Source organism: Rhinatrema bivittatum, chromosome 2 (assembly GCF_901001135.1).
Source record: "Rhinatrema bivittatum chromosome 2, aRhiBiv1.1, whole genome shotgun sequence".
Taxonomy (NCBI): domain Eukaryota; kingdom Metazoa; phylum Chordata; class Amphibia; order Gymnophiona; family Rhinatrematidae; genus Rhinatrema; species Rhinatrema bivittatum.
Window position 1 is genome coordinate 474,535,514 of NC_042616.1, and position 26,838 is coordinate 474,562,351.

The window sequence follows — 26,838 nt, forward strand, 5'->3', positions numbered from 1 at the left end:
TTGTTATATTGTAACTTTCCTCCGTTTGAGTTTTTTGTAAACCGGCATGATGTGTTTCACGAATGTCGGTAAATAAAAGTTAATAAAAAGTTAATAAATAAATAATAACTCGTACTTTCAGAAAAATCCAGAGATACATAAGTGTATGTCTTAATACATAATTCTCAAAAATAATTTGTCAACAATAGTAATCATTAAGGAAATACTCCAAATATTTTAATATAAGCCTTTAAATTAATCATTTACTCATACCCCCCACAATAAAAGTAATAGAAGTATAGGGGGTAGGGATGTGAATCGTTTTTTGATGATTAAAAAAATCATCCGATATTTTTTAAATCGTCAAAAATCGGTACAGTGCGCGATACAATAGAAATTTTCACTATTTATCGTGAAAAATCGTTACTCCCGTTAGTGTCCACTAACGGGAGTTATTTGGGGGAGGGCGGGAAAAGCGGCACACCAAAACAACCTCTAAACCCACCCTGACCCTATAAAACTAATCCCTTACCTTCCCCCACCCCCCAAACCCCCCCAAAACCTTTTGCAAGTACCTGGTGGTCCAGTGGGGGTGCGGGGACCAATCTCCCGCTCTTGGGCCATCGGCGCCATCTTTAAAGATGGCGCCGGCCATCCAGTGCTCCTACCATGTGACAGGGGCCAGCCAATGGCATGGATACCCTGTCACATGGTAAGGGCAAAGGGCCATCGGCGCCATCTTTGAGTGGCAGCCGACGGCCCGAGAATGGGAGATCGCTCCCGGGACCACCACTGGACCACCAGGTAATTTTAAAATGTTTTGGAGGGATCGGGAGGGTGGGAGAAGCTAAGGGGTCATTTTTAAAGGGTTGGGTGGTTTTTTTTTATCGGGCCATCAGCCATTTTTGAGTGGCAGCCAAAATGGTGCCGATGGCCCGAGAGTGGAAAATCAGTCCCTGCGCCTCCACTGGACCACCAGAGGGTGGGGGGGGGGGGGGGTGGTGGGGGGGGTGGGGGAAGGTAAGGGGTCAATTTTAAAGGGTCGGGCTTCACTAAAAAAAAATTAACGATGTGATTCCGATTCACATCTCCACCGATCAGATTTATTTCTCCCTCCAGCCGAACCCGATTGTTAAGACGATTGGGCACATGATTCACATCCCTAGTTACCAGTAATCAAAATTCCAAGCAACTCAGCCACATGAAAGAATCTAGCCAAATTTTTTCACACGCTTGCAAAACTACAGGTCTCACAAAAAAAAGTAATCCAAATAATGCACATAAACAAGAACCAGCCACATGTCACTCAGTGCACAAAAAGTGCTGAAGATTTCAAAATAAAGAATAATCCTGCAATCCTAGCCAACTGTAATTCCTCAATTAATTTCTGCTGCACCACTAATACTAATCAGTTCATAGAAGCCAAATTTGTATTTATTTATTTATTTAGCATTTTTTATATACCGAGGTATAGCAGAGTTGCCTTCCCACCTGCCCCACCAAAAAACCTGTATAAGAAATTTGAAAACCTAAACTGAAATCCCTTCCAATCCTGCTGCCACCCTTTATTTGGGTAACATTGCAGCCAAGGATACATGGCTGACATCAAAATCAGGCTAGAAGCCCTGCCAAAAACAGCACTACCATGGCGTGCGCGCTTGCTGGCTTAATAATTTGCTACGTAGATGGAACACAGATGCTTGAACTTCCAATCCTCAAAGATACAACCTGAGCAATTAAAGCACTAACAACCATTGGGGATCGTGACCATGACTTTTCCAATATACCAACTCACCCCTGTCCCTCAAAAGGACCACCCTTGCACAAAAGATACTGCTCCAAAATAACCACTGTCCTGGAAGACTGGCTCAACCCAGGTGTTTTGTTAGTCATCTAAGTGAGCCATAAGCGTATCCCAGCACATGATTTGTTTTCTCTATCTCATCACAAAAAGGCCCATCATAATTGAGCAAAGCTCAACACTTATAGTCCTTGTGCTCTGCCTAAATCAAATTCACATAGGCCAACAATGCACTGTACTAAGAAGAATCATAGTGACCCACAACACTCACCAGACAAAGAAAACATCAAACCCAATTGAGAATCAACCTTATCACTCTCCTAACCATGTCCTGAAACATTTTCTTCCCTTTGTTTCTCTTCTCCTTCCTTCTATCCCTTCTGCCCTCCAACAAATGGAAAATATCAGTGATTATTTCATGATAAAAGTGAGACACACCCTATCAAAGCTGTATAAGCTTGACCAAGGCAGGAACCGTCCATCCCCTACCAGAACCACCTGCCCAACCAGAGGAGGATTTGGACATAAAAAAGCAGAAGATAAACTAGAAGAGGAAGAACTGGACCCAGATGTGAACTCTGAGGAAGATTCCCTCCCGTTATGAAGCCTACTTAAAAGTTTTGTGGCCTTATGCCCCTTCTGCACCACTTCACTAGCACTCCCCCCAACCACCATTGCTGTATTCTCTGCCAGCTCACCAGAGTCTAGGTTTTTTTCAGATGCCACCTGGTCCACCATAGTGCCTGCCACATCACTCCCAATCACATTAACCACCACAACATCCTCCAACCTACAAATATACTCTACCATCTTTCCCTGCATACCCACCATACTAGATCCTTCAACAACCACTGAATCTCTACCCAACCATCCCCATACTGACCCCATTCCTCGGACTCATTGGATCCTGCCCATCAGGTCTCACCATAGCTGACTCCCTCAGCTGATTAGAAGATGGTCCCACAGCACCTGCTGCAGACTGTGGGTATAAACACTCTGGTGAACTTTCCTGTCATCTAACATGTCACTCTGCAGTTGCCTACTGATTCCGCCAACTCTCAGCTTGAGACATTTCAGGGCGACTCCATATCTCTTGACTTCCTGCTCTCAATCTGCAAAGATGAAGCAGAAGACCCCCCCCAAAAAAAACAGCCTCTGACACACCTCCATACCCTGACACATTTCTGTTCCCACCCCTAGGCCTCTGCCAGTCTCTCAGAGTGAAACTCCTAGCAGAGTAATCAAACCTCTATCATCCCACCTTACCAAATAGACTGATCCTGGGATAACCAGAAATCTGGAAAAACAGTCCCATTATGTGCAACTGCCTCATTCTGAGCTGCCCATTCTGGGTCCTACTTCTTGAAAATAAGGCAAGCAAAAACTTAGACCTGGAATTTGCCTTGCCTCTGAAACCAAAGGTCCCAAACCATAAGAATCACCAAGCACAAACCCTAGCCTGGGCAGTTAAATAAAATTGCCCAGTCCTACATATCCAAACTGTGTACATTCCCCAAACCAAACCTCAGGAACAAGCACATTTTGGAGATTCCTAACTGCTAATGCCCTTCCTACTTCCAAGTAACCACAAAGTATTACAGCAACAAAACGCTCACTACTGGAATGCAAGTCTGTCTCCCCCACTGCACAAAACATCCCAACCTTCATTTTCCAGAAGCACAGCCCTTCTCCTGTCCTCACTAGCTGACTAAAAAAGGGAAACATCCAAAGCTTCATTCCTAGGTCCATCAGCTGGGCTGGCTGCAGAAGAAAAAAAAACCCCGGGCTCCGAAAAGGTAATAGAACCACAACCACGGCAAGGAAACCACTGCAACCATGTGATGACCACCATGGACAGAGCCATGATCATCTCACCAGGAGGCATGGAGGTAGTGCAATCATTCAACACTTCACCCCAACTGTCACCGTGGACACAGCCACAGGCATGAGCATTACTTCACCCTATCCCAACTTTTGCAAGAGCCATCACAACTACAGCAGCAGCCTGAAAATGCAGAGTCCCAGCACTCACCTTGATCTTCTGACCACTCTCATTAGACACCTTATTGTCAGCTGCACATCCCTGGAGACCTGTTGACCATGTCCAGCCATCAGGTATGCCCAGAAATCAAAGGCCAGCCAGTGAGGAATGACCAAAACAAACAAACAAACAAACAAAATAGCATAACAGGCTGAAGCAAAAAGAGTAGGAAGCACACAGGGCTCACATTCTTTATGCTGTTACCAAGGGACCATCCCATGATTTAATGATTTACTTAAACTCAGACTGTTATTACATAAATATATTATACCTGTGACATAACATGTTTCAGGTAGTCTGTAACGGTTGATAGTTCCAGCATCATAATAATATACAGAACTCACTGTGTTGCATTTAGCACTTCCTTTAAAAAGGTTTCTTTAAAAGCTTAGAAGCAGTTGAATAGTTCTGGATATTTCTCAAAGCACTTTGGTGTTTTCAAAAACACGGTTGGGCTTTTAAAACCGGTAATAAAATATATATTTTCCTAAGAGATGAACACAAAGCAAAAAAAAAGCAGTTGCATTATGTAAAATAGAAGACTGTAGTGTACCCAAAATTATCATTACTTTGCCCCCTTCCTCCCACTCCGTGCCAGTTTTCTTTACAGTTATAATTATGCTGTCTTCACATGCTGATACTCATGCTGAATGCTCTGTGGGCATTTGTAAATAGTCAGTGATTGTGAAAGAGAGGATTAAAAAAAAACAAGAGACCAACTTACTAAATTGTACTGAAATTCACCAAGAAACCAGGATTTTACACTTGTAAATTGTCTACTAAAACTTTACCACACCTCATTCAGGTATAATTATATTTTTTACAAAAAATAGACTGCAAAGACTTTTTCATCTGCTGGTTTTCACAGAATTCAGAATTAATTGTCTGCTTTGAAATGATTTTGTATTGCAGCAGCTCATTAATTCAGAATTTGAATAAGAATTCATGTTTAGCAGATTATATGTAAAATGTTGCTATCAGAAACACTTGAGGTTTTTTTTAACTAACAGGGCTTTGCATATCCATATCAGACCATGTGAAAACACTGAATTTTTGGTTCTTCGACATTTTGTGGCATTTTTTTCCATTTTAGTGTAGATTTTGCACAAAACTCTTTTCAAAATAACTTCACTTTAGCACATTGTCTTCTTACCCATACATTCATCAAAATGCATTAATAACATATGGATAACGCCCGTGATAAGAAAAAGGGGTGTGCTCCTGGAAATCATTGTACCATGTGATAACATGTCACTTTGTGCAGTAAGCTTTTTGCAAGCTGCAATAATTGAGAGAGAGAGAGAGAGAGAGAGAGAGAGAGAGAAACCATCTACAAAAGCATTCTAGTAGTCAAGTATTTATATCTCTATAGGAGGGCCATCTAATAGCTTGAAGTGAGGTGTTGGTGTTGGTTGAGAGGCCAGTTTTTCATGTAGAGTGAGACATACGAACAGTACAGTACACCTCAGTGAAGATTTGACGTCATTTGGTGTGAGGAAAGTCTCACAAAAATGACATTTCTACTATGTCTCTCACCCTAGCTTGATGGACTCTATAACAGGGTACCATCAAGCTAGGGTGAGATAACATAGTACAAAATGTCATCTTTGTGAGACTTTCCTCACTCCAAATGACATCAAATCTTTACTAGGTGTACTGTGTTGTTCATATGTCTAACTCTAGATGAAAAACTGGCCTCTAAACCCTAAACCACCACCAACACCTCACCTTGAGCTATTAGATGGCCCTCCTATAGGCATAGTTGCACACTGTATGGGCCTTCTCAGAGTTTTTTTTCTCTCTCTCTCTCTTTTTCTTTCTCCTCCACAGCCCTCAAATCCAATTCAAAAAATGTATCACAAATTACATTATAGCTGTTTTGGGGCATATCGCACAGCTTAACACTAGGAAAAAAGGTATAGTTATTTCCAGCATGCATTATGCTATCACATGGTACAATATTGCTCCTCATTTTCATAAATCTCATCCTTTCCCAAAATTTGCATTCATGTCGCACGCTATTGTTATTATCGCATGCATTATGGCATTAACACATGCATTATCATGTTATCATGTGTGTTAATGCCATAATTCATTGTAATGAATGACTCTGTTAGAGAGGTCCTCTGTTGGCTAAACAAATTCCATATTTTGTCAAATTTTTCTATACAATTACTGAAACTTATGAAGTAGTAGTTCAAAATTTAGAAAACAGTTTATCTCATTCATAGACAACATTCCTTAAATAAAGCTTGTCATTATTGCTGTAACTTTGTTTAATCAGTCTTGCTTAATGAATTACACTTTAATTTCATCCCTAGATGCTGGATTTTGAAAAGCACATGCTGTATACTTTGGAAGTGGAGGCAGTCAACACTCATCCAGACCCACAATTTTTCCACCTTCGGTCATTCAAGGATTCAGCTGTGGTCAAAATTTCCGTAGAAGATGTTGATGAATCTCCTGTGTTTAGCAGATCATTCTATTTAATGGAAGTTGATGAAGATGCCAAGGAAGGTAGTGAAATTGGGCAAGTGATAGCCCGTGATCCAGATGCCACAAAAGGTTTTGTCAAGTAAGTGTACAATAAGGAAGAAAGAAAGAGGTCAATATTCAAAGGCTTTGTCCCAGTAAATTTTGTATTTATCCAGATTACAAATTCTCCCTCTTCCTTGGCTACATTTTATCTGGGTAACACATTACTTGTGCATACTTTAGCCAGGTAAAAAGAGACAATGCTGATGTCATTCAGGAGGCATGTCTAAACTATCATTGATGAATGCTCATGTTCAGCATATCCCATCTAAAGTTAGCCAGGTTAGACTGGCTAGAAAAATAGCCAGATATATTCAGCAGAACACTTATCTAGGTACATCCCGCTGAATATCTGGGGCAAAATACCTGGGTAAAGTTGGCCAAATAACTTTCCCACTCACTGGGCTACTCAATATTGACCTCAATATTTCTTTCAAGCAAAGGTTCATAAATTCTGAATTTTTTGAATTTTTATGCTTATTAGCCAAAGCGTACCTGTATTTGGCCACAGGAAGTCATATGAATGAATATGCCAGATTATAATTGTTGGAGAGAATTTGTGGAACACTATTATTGTATGAGAATTCTGGTTTGTGATGAAAAAGGTTATTTCAAATTAATCAGCCATGGAAGGGGAGACTGCTTTAACTGAGCCATATTAGATGACATGACCAAAATATTTTTCAGCATCAGACTGAAACAATGAGTATGTATTCAAGAGATTAATTTCAGATTGAAGCGAGAACATTTTTAGGCAACAGACCAAAGTTGACCCATTGTTGTCAAAAGTAACTCTTCCTGAAAACTTCTACATCTTTATTTTTTAAACAATTCTGTTTCATAACTGTAAATGCTAAGCTATCAATTTATAAAGCTATTACTCAAAAAGGTTATTGGTTTTTTTTCACTATAGAATTTTTACAGGAGCTATATAAATTGAAAGAGTATAGACAAAACTGAGGATTAGCACTATAGAAGTCACATTTTCAAGTACATTTCATGACAGTCAAGGTTGGCTAAATCAATAATTGACTGGCTTGTGACAGATTACTGTGACATTTTTACACCTGAGGTTGAAAATATTGCTTCCTGTGGACAATAATGATCTCAATTTTTAGTTTGGACATTACAAGTGCCTATCAGTCATATGTTCAGTCAAAAATTGCATTCATGGTGAGATGTAATGTAAAATTTGGTTAAGACTATATCAAAACCACAGAGAAGTCACTGCCACCCACATAGATATGTGAGACATTCTGGGCAGAGTTTTTCTTTTTAGAATACCTTATAACTGGATGCAAAGTACAAAGGATACATGAATCTCCATTCTTTTCTCCTGAATTTTTCCTTTTCTACATTTCTGTTCTTTCTCATGGTTTATGTTGATACCAAAGAAGTACCATGCTAAAATTAAAAATGGATAATATAGTTAAGTTTTAAGTAGAAAAAATAGGCAGAAATGGCAGCCAGAAAGAAGAGTCAAAGTAATGAAGACAAGGAAAGATAAAAGGACAGGGAGGTAGAATAGGAGATAAAAAAAGAAACATTGGAAAACAGAGATGCAGAGAGGAGAAAAAGAACATGGGGAAAGAAAGAATTATAGAGAGTTATAGAAAGACATTGATGATGGAAAACCAATGAACATAAGTGAAGGAATGCAGAAAGAACTATAATGATAGGAAGGGGAAAACAAACAAAGGAAGAAATGATATGTTGAAAGATGGAAAGATGAGCTGGGAAAGAAGAGAATGTGAAGCAAGTAGAGGAAATAAAGAGGAATTGAAATAATGAGGAATTGAAATTTATCCCCAGATAAATCAGGTACTATAACCAATCGAACACAGACATTATAATTAAAAAATATAATAATCTTAGGACCTCTCTGTGACTCTGTCTTTTTCCCATTGATGGCTAGGGGATGGCCCACTATCAGCTATAAAAGCTGACATATAGAAAGAACCCCAATCTTCCACCATAACAGAAGAGCATACACCATCAAGTTGTTGGTGATGAGGGGTGAGAAGTAGCCTTCTAGGCTAACATGAGCTCCAATCCAATCACCACATGCCTCTATTTTCAGCTATGTACCTCAACCAGTGCCCAATAACAGCAACAGGATCTAGCAATGACTCTTCACTGGCCTGAGGCATCCCTTATTCCTTCAGAAGCTGTGCTCATGCTTACTCACAAGGTAGCTAAGTGATTTCTGATTTACATTATGCATGGAAACACATCTCTGTGAGCAAATCTCTTTGTACCAGTACTACTAGCAGGGACCAGTGTTAGCATAGGGAATGCCAAACAACCTATGTGGTTTGTAAAGCTATACATTTAAAAATGTATCTCCCTTGTTTTATTTTGACCATCATTTAAACACATCATTTGCCTGGGAATAAGTTGCTATTCCCAGGCAATTTATTCACCTGGGAATAGCATAGGGCACTCATTCAGGTTAATGATGACAAGAAAAGGAAATCAACACAATCAGAGAAACAGATGCCTCAACCACAAATGCAAGTCTGATTCTAATGCCTGGGCCCATGGAAATGGCAAGTCATGTCTTCAACAACAGGAGATTCCACAGAATACAGAGGGAGAATTGTCAGGACAGTATTCAGTAAGCTAGAAAGTAGAGTATTTATCTGGATAATATTACCTGTTAACTTCAGTCAAGTATTTTCTATTTAGCAGCACTGTTACTGATGGCAGCTTGCAAGCCACCACACATCTTCCAACACTGCTTAGCCTCCAAATGCTGGGAATCCCCCAGACCCTCTCTCCAACAATGCCTATAACCTCAATGGACATCCTCAGCATGTTTGAAATGCTGCTGGCTCCAACATCCACAACCACCAGGCCGTCAAGGGTCAGCTTTCCCATAGGTGCACGCGTGTGTCTTTGCGCACATAATATGCGCTCAATGGTGGGAAACTAGGATCAGCACTCTCTGATGACATCATTGCCTTAAACTTATATAAGCCTCAATCTTGCAGCACTTCTCTGCCTCAGCAATGGGTCTCATACATCACTGGTGGTGTTGCTGATTCCTGTTCCTGGTGTCTTGTCTTTTCTCTCCAGCCCAGCCTTGTTTTGTCACTCTAGCCCAGCCTTGCCTCATTTCTCCAGCCTAGCCTTGCTTCATCTCTCTAGTCCAGTCTTGCTTTGCTTGCCTAGACTCATCTTATCCATTACCTCCTGCCTCCCAACCTTCCTTTCCATGTTAGTCCTGCTCCTTCTCTCTCTGCCTTTCCTCAGACTGACTTCTGGATCTGACCCTTGCCTGGACACTGACCATTCTTATTGCTGTCTGCCTCTGACTCATGACTGGATATTGATTATTCTTGTATGCTGCCTGAACTGAACCTAGCCTGGCCCTGGGTGCGTGCCTATGCCATTGCCACAAAGACTCTTGCATAAGACCTGCCGGCCCCCGTAACCCATGAGCTTAACATAAAGTGAAAGGGGTTTGTATAAGTGAAGCTCCTATTCAGTCTCTCACCAGCATAGCTCCACCAGCAGTCTGTGAGGGACTATGAAGCTGACCCTGTAGGCTGAGCCAAATTTACCACAGCAACAAGAATCCACAGATCTTACAGATTGCTGAGGCCATAGACTCAGCAGACCTGACCTCATTTCAGGCTATACTAGACCTAGCCCAAAGTGTTCAAGACTGGCAAGGAGTTCTTAACCAGATGACTGTTCTACTTGAAAGACTCTTTCTCCACATGGACACCCTGATACCTGCACTGGCTCTGCCTCCAGTGGCTCCTTCTTCTTCTAGCCCTGCTTCTCCTCACAAGCTAGTTCTACAGCTTCCAGCACCTCCACATTATCACGGGGATCCCAAAGAATGCTGCAGCTTCATCAACTAATGTCACATGGATTTTGAGCTGCAGTCCACTCTTTTCCTCACTGATCATTCCAAGATGATCTACATCTTGTCACTGCTGGGTGGCACTGCTTTGACCTGGGCATCTCCCTTATGGGAGCATGATGATCCTCTACTCCAGAGTCTTCCAGATTTTCTTCATCAGTTCTGGCTCATTTTTGAGGAACCAGGTCAGACATTCTCTTTGGCAGACAATCTGCTTCAAATTCGGCAGGGTACCCAAACTCTCGGAGAACATTCCATCTACTTTTGTACCATTGTATCTGAACAGCACTGGAGAGAGGACTGTCTCACTGCCATATTTTGGCAAGGCCTTTCAGGCAGAATAAAAGATGAGTTGACTGGCTGGAATGTTCACACCTTATTGGATGCCTTGATTTTGTTGGCTAGTCACATTGATCTTATTTCCAAGAAAGGGCTCTGGAGAATAAAGTCACTAGGCATCTGGTAACTTTGGCTCCCTATTTTCAGTACCATCTTGTCAAGTCTTCTTCCCCAGAACACAAGACTCTGGAATAACATATGCAGCTTGGCCAAGTAAAGCTTTCTACAGACGAGAAGCTTCGAAGAAGGCAGTTTGTTCTATGTTTATACTGTGCAGGTCATGGGCATATGGCGTCCCAGTGCCCAGAGAAATCAGGAAACTCTCATGCCTAGGGTTGGCCGGGGAAGCAATCTTATGCCAGTTATGCTCCTTCCCCCAACTGCTAGCTTCCATCTCTATCTCCATCAAACATGGCCATTTTGAGATAGAGGTGTTCTTAGAATCAGGAGCAGGTGGAAACTGCATTGATCAATCCCTGGTCCATCAGCATCCAATCCCCACTATCATCCTCTAACATTCAGTAACCATTTCCTCTGTCTAGGGGAACCATGTTCCAGGCCAGCTCCCTGAGGAAACAGTACCACTTTTTCTTTATACCAGTCTTCTCCACAAGGAAACCATCTCTTTTCACATAATCCTTTGAACCATGAATCTGATTATTCTGGGTTTGTCGTGGTTTCAACAGCACCAGGAACTCTTTGAGATTGGATGAGTGGGGTCCGACCTGTTTCACTGCTTATCTCTGTTCCTTCACTGCCTCACCTGACACTAGCTACTACTATAACTGGGTTACCACCACAGTATACTGACTTCAACCATGTGTTCTCTAAACAACTGGCAGAAACTATGCTCCAACATTTCTCCTATGACTATGGCATAGATCTCCTCCCAGATAAAATACCACCATGGGGAAGCAAAGCCATATCAAGGAGAACTTGGCAAGGGGCTTTATTTGGCCATCCTCCTGCCCCACTTGAGTGGGTTTCTTCTTCTTGGGAAAGAAGGGCGGCACCCTCAGGCCCCTTATTGATTACAGGGGCCTCAATGCCATCACGAAAAAGAACAGGTACCCCCTACCACTCATCTCTGATCACCTGTGAGGTACCAAGATTTTTACTAAATTAGATCTACGGGGAGCTTACAATCTCATTTTTATCCAGAAGGAAACAAGTGGAAAATCACATTCAGTAAGCAAGACAGACATTATGAATACTTAGTCATGCCCTTCAGACTCTGCAATGCCCCAGTAGTATTTCAAAACATGTTAATTGAAATTTTCTGAGATTTTCTATACTCCTGTGTAGTAGTGTACCTAGATAACATACTCATCTACTTGCAATCTCTGAATTCAGGAGCCAGTGCTACAGCAACTTCAAGACCATCAACTGTATACAAAATGTGAGAAATATCTCTTTGAACAAGAGCAGCTTCCTTTCATGGTATACATCATTTCTCGAACTGGCTTCCTTATGAATCATGGAAAGCAAAAAGACATCCTGGACTGGCCCCAGCTGGTCAGCCATTGGGCGCTACAGTGTTTCCTAGACTAACTATTACTGCCAGTTTATTCCTAGATATTTAACCATTGTAAAACCTCTGGCAACCTTGACCAGAAAGGGCAATGGATACCCACTATTGGTCCATAAGCCATTGATGCCTTCCAGGCTCTCAAGCAAGACTTCTTTCAAGGACCTTGCCTATGGCATCCAGATCTTATTCATCCCATTGTCCTGGAAGTAGATGTCTCTACCCTTTGGTACAGGGGCTGTCCTCAGACTACACAGTAATCAAGTGAGCCTCCTGCCCTGTTCCTTTATCTCCAGAAAGTACTCCAGCAGAGAGCAATCACACGATTTGGGACTACAAACTCTTTGATGGTGAAATTGGCACTGGAAGAATGGCAGCATGTCCTTCAGAAGGCCAAACACTGGACTACCATCTACACTGACCTCAGGAACCTGACGTTATCTGCAAAAGCTGAATCCTAGACAGGCTCAGTGGTCCCTGTTCTTCAATCAGTTTGATTTTAAGCTCCACTACCACCCAGCAGACAAAAATCAGAGAGCTCTTTTCAAATGGAGGGTCTAACAGAGACTTCCCAATACATCCTCGACCCTGCAATGATCATGTCCTGCTGCTACTAAAGTACCTCCTAGGAAGACAGTAGTACCCAAACATCTCTGCAAAAGAGTGTTAAAAGGGCTCATGACTCCGGCTGGCAGGGCATCCTGGGATAGGCTGTAACCTTGAGCTCCTTTGGCACCTCTACCAGTGGCTGAAAGTAAAGAAGGATGTGAAGAACTATATGGAATCCTGCCCTGCCTGTGTGTAGCATAAACCTGCTTGTACCTGACCTTGGGGGCTTTTACTGCCATTCCAGACCCCAAGGAACCTTGGACACACCTGTTAATTGATTTTATGATGACCTACCTCTCTCACATGTCTACACCACGATATGGGTCATGGTAGATAGATTCTCCAAGATGGTACACTTCATTTCTCTCCCAGGCTTGCCTTCTGCTCTCGAACTAGCTTGCCTCTTCCTCTCACATCCTCTCTGACAGAGGCATTCAGTTCACAGCCAGGTATTGGAGGATTATTTGTAAACAATTTGGTATTACCTAGGATCTTACCATTGCCTACCATCTTAATAGGATGCCAACCAGAGAGAATTAATCAGGTCCTCAAGACTGTCCTTCACCTGTCTGTCAATGAGAGGCAAGATGATTGATCCATTCCCTTACCTGGGCTGAGTTTTCACACAGCAAACCAAGGTACATAGAGATTGGCCAAAAATCCTGGAGCTCTTGAAAGGCACAGACTAGCTCCACATTTCCAGATGAGAGACTTGATGTGGTTAAGCATTCAGAATCTGCACCGCTGAGTCCCTTCTCTTCATCTGTCACTGGGATGTATAGGCCCTTTTCCAGTCTTGTGAAAATAGGGCCTGTGATGTATCAACTCAAATTTCCAGTCATGTTAAGTACACATAATGTCTTCCACATTTCCTTGTTGAAACCACTCATCCTTTCCTAGCTCACTTGTCAGCCTCCCAAACATGCAGAGATATCTTCAGAAGAAGATTCTCACTATGAAGTACAGGAAATCCTAGACTCTCACAGATGACTCAATAAGCTTGAATATCTCATTGCCTAGAAAGATTATGGACCAAAAAATAATTCCTGGGAGTCAGTAGCCAATCTCTATGCACCTTGGTTTGTAAAGTAATTCCACCATCATTTTCCCTACAAGCCAAAGTTCAGGACTTTGAGGATGGGGCTTAAGAGGGGGGTACTGTTTGGCTTCTTAACATCCACAACCCCCCTCCCAAAACAGGAAAGCCTCTCTGGTAGCTAAAGCTCTGGGAACCCTGCACACCCCCATTAACTGAACTATTAGGCCCACTCCACTGGCCTCCCTTCCCTGGAAGGAAATGGGGTAGGTGAGGCCTAACAGGCAAAGTAGCATTGTATAAGGTTTTGCTGAAGCTGTCTGCCACTCAGCATGGTGTTCTCGGCTTGTGCAGGTACACATGGGGGATCCAGGGATGAGCTATCTTCATTAATAGTCCATGGTGAAGAATACGATAATGGAAGATAGAGCAGAGCAGCACTGTATCTCCTACTTTGGGTGGGGCATACATTAAATCTCCACCCGTTTTGTCCAAACAGCAAAATCTTCTTTTGAGAACTCTGAAGGTGCGTTCAATGACACAGCAGGTAGAATATAAGCCTAATTGTACCTTGTCTCTGCCAGCATGTTGGGAATAGCAATGGGGGTAAAAATCCAGGTCCTACAACCATACCCAGAATCTCCTGCAGCAAAGACAGATTTAGGTAATCAGTTATAGCACAGTCACTTGCAGATCTGACTGGCAAACCACAGCATTCTATAAGACAGTAGAAGATAGACTTTTAAGACCCAGGCTAAGCTACAGGCTATTTCCCTACCCTACATGTATGCCACATTGTTCTGGGACAATATATGTCCAGATAGCAGTAGCTGAATCTAGCTCAAGTCTTCCAACCTATTAAACTGTATCTGGGGAGTCCAACAAATGCATGCCAGGCATTCACAAACAAACTAAGGCTTCTCGTTTGTAGTAGTTAGCCAACTTTGAAGTTATACATTAGAGCTGCCATACCTGTCCTAGCAGAAAAATGGCTACCTCATGGTCTGATTGGGCAAGTCCCTGTCTGCTGTGCAGTATGTCCTCCAGAGATACCAGTTTGTGAGCCCTGACACAGAATATACCTGGACCCCAAAATGCACAGGCCACTGCTTCTGGTTTAGCTGTGTGATAACCAAGACAAACTGTGCCTGACATATTTTCTGACGCATCTCTAACAGACCATACATGATCTGGCAGTACTAGAAGTGGGGATACTTGAAGCTTGTGATTAACCAGTGAGATTTCAACTGCTCCAAATGGGAGGATAGGAACAGGCCAATTTTGAAAGTAAACATATAGAAAGTGTAAAGTGCTTGTTTTATGGCAAGTGCATTGTTTGCCCTCACAAGATTAGCAGGCCTCTGCAGCATGGGGAGAAAAAGGCAAGCCCTAGGGCAATGGTTTGCAAATGTGAGTATGCAAGCCACTTGTCATGGCTGCAATGATGTTATCTCTCTCCCCCCCCCCCCCCCCCCCCCCCCCCCATGTCCATGCCATTTGCCACAAACACATAGCCCGAGATGGAATAGAGAAAGAAGCGTCTCTATTACCTATGAGCCAACAGTCACCATAGAGGCCATCTTCAAAATTTTCACACAGTCCCGATTTCCTAAATATAAAGGAATCATGTGTGACTCCTGGGTACCTGGCCACCACATCAAGGATGTGCATTAGAGCGTCTCAGACAACTTGCACATTGATAGAGTGGAATAGCTTTCTGTTGCGATATATCTCTTTCCTGTCATGGGGTGGAATGATGGCCATGTGAGTGCAGTCGATAGCTCCCAGAACATTCGGAAAGTTTGCAAAGGCATAAAAGCCTCTCTTCAAGTCCATCAAGTCCTGCCTGTCCCAAGGAAATGCTATGTAGTGATTAATGCGGTCAGAGACTGCTATGATGACCTGGTTCAGACAGCACACATGCACATGGCTAGTCTATTTTATTACGTGGGCGCATATGCACGCGCAAGTTATAAAATGGCCGAGTATCTGTGTGCTCGCCGGCATACATGTGCCATAGTGTGCCCACACACTGGCTTGAAAGTTATCATCATAGCAGTTTGAAAATTCACGCTTAAAGCTGAGATTTAAAGTAGGTGGTTAAAGGTGGGATAAACTGAGTAATAGATAAGTTGAATTGACTAAAGCTGCAAGAAATTTTTATCCTATTGTTTCAGAATATTGATTATAGAAAAATATATTTCAAAATGCATATTCTTTTCCCTCTATACAAGCTTTAAGTATGCAAAAATTGGAATTTTGAATAGTAAACTGAATACATGAGCTGAACATCATTAAGCCTGCATATATAGGGAATTCAGTGGTATACGTTTTACGTAGCATTACTAAAATTAATGTCTGTATAATTACATTAAAAATTGGGATCAATGATTCACTAATATGCAAATTATATGTTTCTTTGTGTCATGCTTATATTCCCAAATTTCCAAATACTAATTCCTTCTGCACAAGTTAGTTATATATTTTTTTAGGTTTAAAGAAAGTTCAGGTTCCATTGATTCTGACATTCTAATTGTCCAAAAGCTTTCTCTGCTTAGCAATCCAGTGAATGGTTTAACAGCACTGTGCACATTCTGCAGAAATGAAGGAAAAAAAAAAAAAAGAAACAGGGAAAGTACATAGAAGCATCGCTTTGGGAATGGTTTTCAATATAGATTTGTTGAAGGATGTGCTCTTGGAATGTTGGGGACTAATCCATTCCAGAGTAATCCCCCCCCCCCCCTCCCCAATATCTCCCAGCCTGTCCTAACATGGGACAGGAGAACCGAAGGAAGAAGGAAATGTAAAACTTCCTCTAGGTTCCTTAACCCCAGCAGCTGCTCAGTATAGGAAGTGGATAATCCAACAATTCCTCTCTTTTTCTTGCAGAACTTATTATATATCAATTAGGATGTAATTTCTATGGCTAACTGTTTATTATTATTATTATTATTATTATTATTATTAATGCCTCTGCAGTAGATACATGCCTCTAAATTTTAAACAAATACAATTTTGGCAATGTGAAAATAATGTCTACAACATTGGACTGTGTGAGTGGGGATTTATATGAGGGCCTGTGGGGAGATGTAAGAATAGTTAATGTGTAGGAGGGGCATTTACTAAATGTTTTTATTTGGATTTCATATCTACCATTTTGAAAAAAAAAATCACGCATGGCAGGGTGTGTGTTGTTGTGAGCGGGGGTGTCATTTGTAGGGATGTGCACACTTTTTTTTTTCATTGTTTCATTTTCAGATCTAGGGTGGGCCATTTCAGTCCACTCCCCAAACACAAAAACGTTTTTCATTTCTATTTCAGGAAAAACCCCAAAAAAGAAAAAAAAACTACCCCAACCCTTCAAATTATTTAACTATAATACCCCCACCCTCCCGAGCCCTCAAGACTTACTGAAAGTCCATGGTGGTCCAGCAGGGTTCCTGGGAGTGATCTCCCCCTCTCAGGCCATCGACTGCCAGTAATCATAATGGAGCCGGTGGCCCTTTGCCCTTACCATGTGACAGGAGCTACCGGTGCCATTGGTTGTCCATTTTTTAGAATGGCATGGGCCATCCATTAGGGGTGTGCATTCGATTTCGCCGTATTGGCAATCCGCAACGTATATTGCACTATTCATAGTATTTCTGGGGAAGCGAAACATATTGTGATTCCCCACGAATACACAAATCTTCCCCGAATTATACGGCCACCTAAATAAAAATTTAAATAAACCCCCCACCCTCCTGAATCCCCCCAAGACTTACCAAAACTCCCTGGTGGTCCAGCGGGGGGTCCAGAAACCATCTCCTGCACTCACATCTTCAGTGCCGGTTTCATCATGGCGCCGAAAGCCTTTGTCACAGGGGCTACCGGTGCCATTGGTCAGCCCCTGTCACATGGCCATGGGCACCATCTTGTGCTCCTACCATGTGACAGGGGCTGACCAATGGCACCGGTAGCCCCTGTGACATAGTATGGGCAAAGGCTATCGGCGCCATTTTGAGGTCACTCCCGGACCCCCGTTGGACTTTTGGCAAGTCTTGTGGGGGTCAGGAGGCCCCCCCAAGCTGCCCAAAAGCCCCTGGGGGTCCAACGGGGGTCCTGGAGTGACCTCCTGCACTCCGGCTGTCCGATGCCAGTACTCAAAATGGCGCCGATAGCCTTTGCCCATACTATGTCACAGGGGCTACCGGTGCCATTGGTCAGCCCCTGTCACATGGTAGGAGCACAAGATGGCGCCGATGACCATGTGACATGGGCTGACCAATGGCACCGGTAGCCCCTGTGACAAAGGCCATTGGCGCCATGATGAAACCGGTACCGAGGGTGTGAGAGTGCAGGGGATGGCTTCCGGACTCCCCGCTGGACCACCAGGCAGTTTTGGTAAGTCTTGGGGGTGGGGGGTTGTAGTTAATTTTAATTTTAGCTGGGACATGAATAGAAATCGCCGTATTAACACATCAGGGCGCCATACGGTCAAATGCAACGTATCTGCTCCCCGACGAATCCGAATCATGAATGCAACGTATGGTGTTCCACTGCACATCCCTACCATCCATTGCTCCTACCATGTGACAGGGGCTAACCAATGGCACCGGTAGCCCCTGTCACATGGTAAGGGCAAAGGGCCACTGGCACCATTTTGATTTCTGGCAGCCGATGGCCCGATAGGGGGAGATCACTCCCGGGACCCCCGCTGAACTACCAGGGACTTTCAGCAAGTCTTGTGGAGGGTTGGGCAAGTCTTGGGGGATCGGGACAGTGGGAGTTTGTAATTAATTAAATTTGAAGGGTTGGGGTGGGTTTGGGTTTTTTATTGTTTTTGAATGTAACCTTTCTCCCCTCCTCCCAAAAAAACGATAGTAAGACCACATGAAATTTCATGGGTTTTCCTTTCATTTTGTCAGCCTCCCGAAATGCAACGAAATAGGAAATATCATCTTTTTTTTCCTATTTCATTGCAAACGAATGCACATCCCTATTTGTGTGTGGAGTGTGTGTGTGTGTGTGTATATATATATATATGGGATAGTGAATAGGAATTAGTGGTGTTTGTGTTTGTGGGGGTGTAGAATGTGTGTATCGGGGATGGTGGCAGGGGGATGGGATTGGGTGCATATATATGGGATGAGGGATGTGGGTATGGGGTATTGGACTGGAGGTATGTGGCTAGAGTTTGAGGGTTGTGATGTATTTGGGGGTATAGTTTCATGTGTTTTGATGGCTTGTGTATAGGTTGGGTATGGGATGTATGTAAGTTGTGTGGAGGATGTAGAGGGTAGGAGAGCTTACGAGTAGGGTTTTGTATAGGGTGTGTGGGAGTATGGGTGTGTAATGGAGATGGATGGGGGATTTTGTGTGCCTACATTTGTGAAGTGTATTTAGGTGGGGGGTGGAGGTGTGTGATAGGGATGTGCTTTTGTTTTTAATACAATGGCGTTTAAATGAAAAGGCCTATTTCTGTATACTCCAAATATAATATAATTGTTTTTCCTGATATTTTCAGGTCATTCCAATTTGTGTATGTATATGTGTGGTTAGGGGTGTGTGTGTATAAGTGAGGGAATGTTTTTGGAAGTTATGGGTGTGTATGATTGTGGGATGTTGTAGGGGTGTGGGATTGTGAGCAATGTGTGGGTTTGTCTTGATGTGGTGAGGATAGGTATTTGTGGGTATTCAAGGGGAGGGGGTAGATTGTGTATGAGGAGTAGCTGTGTGTGTGTGTGAGTGAATATAAAGAGGTTTAACTTGGGAAGTATGAGAAGAGTTTCTTATTTATTTATTTATTTATTTATTTAAATTCTTTTAATATACCGATGCTCAAGATCGATTATTTCCCTATCAATATCTGCCTATGTTATTCGAGGCTAAATTGCATGAAGGATAGGGGCAGGGAAATTTTGAAATAAAACACTTATCAACATTCTGCAGTCTCTGTTTCCCATGGAAAACAATGAGGATTATTTGATGGCTGTTTTCTGAAAATACCAAACAAATGTTTCTAGTTTTCAAACTTCTCCAAGATATTTCCATTTTTCCCTAAATTTGATGACATGACATCCTTATCTGAAGAGTTATGGTGCCTAAAGACAGAAAGACAGAAAACAAAGATGCATTTTACATAATATCCAACATTTATTTAATTTATATGATTTTTATAATCCGCTTTTCAGCACTTCAAAGCAGATTGCATTTATTCTATATTTTGAAAAGCATACAATATATTTCCAATCTAAATATGGTGATCAAATCAGAACTGATGGATTAATACTTTTTACAGTATGCAATTATACTATTATAGCCAACAATATATTTTTCCTTAAAAAAATAATGTTCAATCTGTGGCAAATTATCATATTTTAACAGATATTCTGTGGATCGTAACACTGACATGGACAGAATTTTCAATATCCACTCAGGGAATGGATCTATTTTCATGTCAAAACCTCTTGACCGGGAAGCTTCACCATGGCACAATCTCACAGTTATAGCAACTGAAATTAGTAAGTTTGCATGGAAATTCCCATGTCTGATGCTATTTGTATCTTCCTTGCATTGCATGGTATATTTCTCTACAATGTTTACAACCAGGTTTCCTTTGGGATTTTATTTCACAGTATTTTAGAACTGATTATTATATCCCCCTATAAATCATTAAAGTTATTAAAAATATTTCAGACTTGCCATGCCAATCCTCATTACACATTAAAGAAAGTATTTCTGTGCATATCTCCTTTTGCAGTTATTATTTTAAGAACACAAGCTGATCTTCTTGGTGGATAATTAATTTTAGTGTATAGTGGACATATTTGGGTAACACACATGATCTTGTTTTCGGCTCATAAAACCATATGGGGCAATTTCCAAAGGTATTTCTGCAAGTAAATGTTTACCCACAGAAAATTTCCCTTTGAAAATAGCCCTCCCCCCATCTGCACAATATGTGGTTTCCCCATGATATCAGCTGCTGGGGATTTTCAGAGAAAAACTATGGGGATTTTCCTTTTGAAATCTGGCTAGCCCTAGTACTCTCGCCCTAGAATGATAGCGCCAGGTAGAGTTCATCAAGCTAGGTGAGAGTACATTGTAGAAATCTCATTAAATGTTTACTGATGTGTACTGTACCTTTCGTATGTCTCACTGTGAATGTAAAACCGGCCCCAACACCCTAGACCACCACCGGCCCCAACACCCTAGACTACCACCAAAACCTAGACCACCACCAAAAGCTCACCTTGAGTTACTTGTTGTTCCTCCTACAGTGGTATAAATAGTTGACTTATATGAGAGCTCCATAAAGAGGTGTGGTCTTACTCTCTCTCTCTTTCTCATTCTCTCAGATCCACTCCCCTTTTTTAACACGGGCACTATTCAAGCAAATATTATAGCAAAATGATGAATCTAGGCCTACATTCCCACTAGTCCAGTTTATTAGCTCCTTTGCTGCTATTTAGATGGGGAAATTTTGAATTTATCCAGATAAATCACACTGTTTTTAGACTCATCTGGAAGTCCTAAAAGTGCTACTTAGACAATAAATAGTGTTTTTCAGACTTATCCAGCTAAGTGCTGATTAGCTACATGAATTGGAATGTATCATGAAAAGTGCAGCTTTTTCCAAAAAAGTCCAAACTTGCACAGATCACAGTTTTTACATACATGAACATGTATGTGTGCATTTATGTGCAGGTTATAAAATGCAGTAGTAAATTTACATGCACTCATATACATGTATATATGGGTAAACATGTTTGTTTTTTTTTTAATAAAAATTTTCATTGAGTGGATAACACATAGAAATAACATTATCATGCAGACTCGAAATACGTGCAGCAAAGTACAAATACAAACAACCATCGTCAAAGGGTATAACAGAACCACTCTAATATTGGTTTCCTTGTGCCCCCCATCCACATTCATAAACCACCAGGGAAGCCCGCTATAATGATCCGGTCAGGTAGCGTTGGGGATGCTGAACTATGATACATCCCTCTCATCAATGAAGTGAGCCGCCGTAGCGAGCATACCCTAAATTTCAAAAATGTGTGTACACAAGGCCTCCACTCTTCTACAGTCTTCCCCCCTTCACACCCACCCCTACCCTCACCCCTTCCCCCCCTCCCTATTTCCCCAGGTCTAGGCAAAGAGAACATCAACATATAAAGCAATGGGATTGAGAAACCACACCGATTCGTAAGAGTGGGAGTCCATTGCACTTCCAAAAGTAAGGTTTTCATTCAGTGCTCAGGCATTTAGTATCCAGCTCCTAGCATGATGCGGCAGAGTGTGCAGGTAGACCTCCCAAATGTCCATAAAAACACTTCGTCGCATTGGGGTTAGTTTAGAGGTGAGATTGTCCATTTGCATCATCCGGTGAAAATGGTTTCGCCAAGTCCAATAGGAAGGCACGGATTGTTCCACCCAATTAAGCAAAATTACTTTCTTACCCACCAACCAAGCCTTTTTAACCAATGTTCGCCAACCCTTCTTTTTTACAACAGATTGGGGAATGCAATCAAATAAAATCAGCTGCGGGGTAATTGTGAAGTGTACCTTCAATAGACACTGTAAATAATTTACAACTTTACTCCAAAACAATTGTATGAGAGGACATGCCCAGAAGGCATGTGATAAAGTGCCTATTGCCAGGTGACATCTAGGGCACGTAGATTCGGGTACCAATTGTGCTCTCCAAGCAATCTGTGGAGAGACAAAGGCTCTCCGCAGGAATTTATATTGCATTTCCCGGTAATACATATTATCAGTGACCTTGTTTAAATTCCCCATACATGCAGAAAATGTTTCAATCAATATCTTAAAATCCCCATCTTTCCCCCAACATTCTACAGAGGTGACATATGTGCTTTGTGACAAATTCCTCTGGAGTCTCCTATAATATATGGATAGGGATATAGATCCCTGTTGTTCCAAGTGAAAGAATGATTTTAGCACCAGAAATTGAGATAAACTCCTGGGATCCAGCTTTAACGTCAGGATATAATGTCGGAGCTGGATATAGCCAAAGAACTGAGCAACCGACACCCCATAAGTGCGCTGTACCAAGGGAAATGGCATCATCACCCCATCTGTATCTATCACATGTCCCATGTGGGTAATTCCTTTCTGTGCCCATCCCTTTAGACTTATCTCTTGGGAACCCGGAAGAAATTCTGGATTTCCCTGTATGGGGAGAAGGTATGGACAGCACTGAAGTAGATCTAGCCGCCCAGTAAGGTATTTCCAGGCCTTTCAAATCGGGGCTATTAATGGATTATGAGAAATTGCAGGTAGCAGCTCTTTACTAGGCCCCATTAAAACATAGTTTAGCTCCAAGGGAGCCACCAGTGTACGTTCCGCCAACAGGTTAATATAAAAGGAAGTGTCTGCCAGCCAGTCCCAAATAATATGTAGATTAGCCGCTACACAATACTCACTAAAATTAGGGACACCCATACCCCCCGCTCCCCATCTCAAGGTGAGCCAAGACAATGGCACCCGCGCCCTCTTCCCCTGCCAGACAAAATCTCTGATCATTTTTTGCAGGAGTGAGTTATCACAGCGCCAAAGCATCAAGGGCAGATCCTGCAACACATATATCCACTTAGGTAACACTATCATCTTAAACAGGTTAATGCGCCCGCCCCCCCCCCCCCCCATTGAGAGTGATAGACTTTTCCACAGGGTAAGTTTATCCTTAGTGTATTGAAGTAATCTCAGGATATTTAATTCATACATAGTTGACAGATCCAAAGATAGGTGGATCCCCAAATATTTGATTGTGCCATTTGCCCAATGTAAGGGGAAGGTACCGTCCCATTGAGCTTGAATTGTCGATGGGAACCCCAAGGCCTCAGATTTCTCCCAATTAATCCGTAGGCCCGAGAAGACCCCAAACTCCCTCACCACCGCCAGTAGTGCCAATAGAGACTGACGCGGATTCGTAAGAAACACCAAGATATCATCTGCAAACGCGGCATATTTAAAAACCTCTTTCTGGCCATGGGCCTGAAATAGGACCCCTCGAATCATGAGCAGTTCTGAAAGTTATCATCCCATTTTCCATGAAATCTTTATTTCCAGCATCCAAAACATTGTAAGGTTTTGCCCAAAATTTTAAATGATTGTGTGCGTAAAATGCAGGACTTACATACATACATGTTGGGCCTCACCAGGGGGATGGTCCAGGAGGGCTGGGTGTGGGCGGGGAGGAGGGGGACTGGGGATGGACCAGGAGAACACCATTGCACGCTGTCCCAGGGAAGTGCTTGCTGGCAGCCAGCTGGTGTGTGTAACTTGCTTCTGCTCCAGAAAAGCAGTAAGTGGAAAAGTAAAAAAAAATTGGAATAGCTAGGTAGGTGTTAAGGTTTGGGGTGAAGAGGGAGAGGGGAAGGGGAAGGAAGATTATGCAGGGGGTTAGGGAACTGGGGGAGACCCGATTACATCGCCACTCGTATTTAGGGAAAATCTGCCCCTCCTGCACATGTGTGCACGCTCCTTTTAACATTGATCCCTATATGATTATCACAACTTTCTTACTTATAATGTGGACCAAACTTTTGGACCCCATCACCATCATTATAACAGGTCTACAGTTACATGTGGAAATGGCTTTCATTATTGCCCTCTCAGTGTCTACAAGAAAAAAAAAATTCTTAGTAACTCAAGCCCTTGGAAATTATAGCAAAATTAATTAATGTTTACCTTTGCTTATTATTATGGCTTGCGTATTCAATGGTACCGATAGCAGGAAAAGAAAAATAATACTTTGCATCAGCAGTTGATCTCACCATCGCCTCATAGTATGCAACGGTCGTGACTTCATTATGACAGCATGTCTCCGTTACATTTAATGGGGATGATGTAATAAGATATAGCCTATGTTAGTCGCATATCCTCAAAATCTATCCTCACCAAAACAAGATCTGTCTCACGCATGCACACGCACACACAACGTTTACAAGTACTGTCCCACAGACACAGTAATAGAGTTTTCACACAATTAGACATTCTGCATCTCTTTTTCTGGATTCTGTTTCTTTTCCTGTCACACACTCTCCTATGATGCACACACATGTGTGTCACATAGAGTCCCCCAACCTGAATGTGTCACAGTTATTTCTTTTCTCCATATTTCCTCCTCTGTTTCTAGCTCCCCTGCCTTCTTTCATTCCTCCCCATTCAAACTGTGCCTTCAGTCTCTTCCTGGCTACTTATTATCCCATTTTCCCCAGCTCCTGTCAGCTCCTTCTTTCACTGCTCTCCTTCCATATCCATTCCTTCCTCCAGTTTCCTTGATATTGCCCTTCTTCAACTAGAAGAATGGAGGTTGCAGATTTGCCTTGTACTATCAGCCTAGGGATGTGAATCGTTTTTTGACGATTTAAAATATCGTCCGATATATTTTAAATCGTCAAAAATCGTTAGAGGCGATATATAATAGGAATTCCCCCGATTTATCGTCAAAAAATCGGGGGAAGGGGAAGGGGGAGGGCGGGAAAACCGGCACACTAAAACAACCCTAAAACCCACCCCGACCCTTTAAAATAAATCCCCCACCCTCCCAAACCCCCCAAAATGTCTTAAATTACCTGGGATCCAGTGGGGGGTCCCGGTGTGATCTTCCACTCTCGGGCCACGGGTGCGTTGATAGAAATGGCGCCGGCGCTACCTTTGCCCTGCCATTTTGCAATACAGAAACACGATTTGAGTGCAGGAGGTCATTCCCGGACCCCTGCTGGACTTTTGGCAAGTCTTGTGGGGGTCAGGAGGCCCCCCCCAAGCTGGCCAAAAGTCCCTGGGGTTCCATCAGGGGTCCGGGAGTGATCTCCTACGCTCGTGACGTCGGGGGACAGGAACCAAAATGGCGCCGGCACTACCTTTGCCCTGTCATATGACAGGGCAAAGGTAGCGCCGGCGCCATTTTTATCAACGCACCCATGGCCCGAGAGTGGAAGATCACACCGGGACCCCCCCACTGGACCCAAGGTAATTTAAGACATTTGGGGGGGGGGGGTTCGGGAGGGTGGGGGATTTATTTTAAAGGGTCGGGGTGGGTTTTAGGGTTGTTTTAGTGTGCCAGTTTTCCCGCCCTCCCCCGATTCATGATTTATACGATATTTAAAAAAACAAAACCGCAACGATCCGATTCCCTCCTCCCCCCAGCCAAAATCGATCGTTAAGACGATCGATCACACGATTCACATCTCTAGTGGTTAGAGCAGTGGGCTATAACCCAGAAGTCCAGGCTTTGAGTCCTGCTGTCGCTCCTTGTGACCTTGGGCAAGTCACTTTACCCTCCATTTCCTTAGGTATAAACTTAGGTTGTAAGCTCTCTGGGGATAGGGAAATACCTACAGTCCCTCAATGTAAACTGATGTGATATCTCAGATCAAATGTCAGTATATAAATAAAATGCACATCAGTTTTGCTATTTCAGGGTCCATATTAACAGCAGCAGTACTGTCAGAATCAGGTGTTCTCCAAAACACACACATTAGCCATCCCGTTCCCCCTGGGAGAAGAGCTAGCAATAGCTTTGAGGGAGCTGGGTTTGGCATGCCAGCAGATTTTCTTTCCCATTAATCTCCTAAAGAGTTGTCACATAATTGTGAGTGTAAGATGGGAGGCTACTGTATATTTCTGAATATGACAGCGCTCTTCTGATCTACGCCTGCCATGCTGTTTACCATACTGCATGTATTCTGAATATATTAGCACCAGTTTCATATCTTTCTCCCTGTCAAGTCAGCCAGTTCATTGTGATTCATGTTGCAATTAAAATAAAACATTTTGCAAGTATGCATGCGTGAGAAATTGCACATTATCTGGAGGGGGACATAATTGAATCCTTTTGGTGTAGCACATATAGACCATAAAGAGGTGAATTAGGGGCAGAAATAGTCACAAACAGCCAATCAGATTTGATGATTTAGTCTTTTTTGGTATGAAAAGCCACTATTCATGAAAAAAGCATAAGGTCAAAATCATGGACATTTTTTGTATAATGTATTCACTTACTAACACAGAGACAAATTTAGTCATTTGAACAGAGATAGTGTAAATAATTTGCTTCATTGATCCTTCTTAAAATTTTATA

At 42.5% G+C, this 26,838-nt stretch overlaps 1 protein-coding gene across 1 annotated transcript in view; it reads left to right on the plus strand.

Moving 5' to 3' along the window:
• LOC115084998 (cadherin-9-like) overlaps positions 1-26,838 on the plus strand; it is a 542,803-nt gene that overhangs the window by 453,460 nt on the left and 62,505 nt on the right. Inside the window, exons 7-8 of the mRNA XM_029590504.1 lie at positions 6,143-6,396; positions 20,109-20,245. Of these exons, the coding sequence (XP_029446364.1) occupies positions 6,143-6,396; positions 20,109-20,245 (391 nt within the window). The remainder of the gene's footprint in view (positions 1-6,142; positions 6,397-20,108; positions 20,246-26,838) is intronic.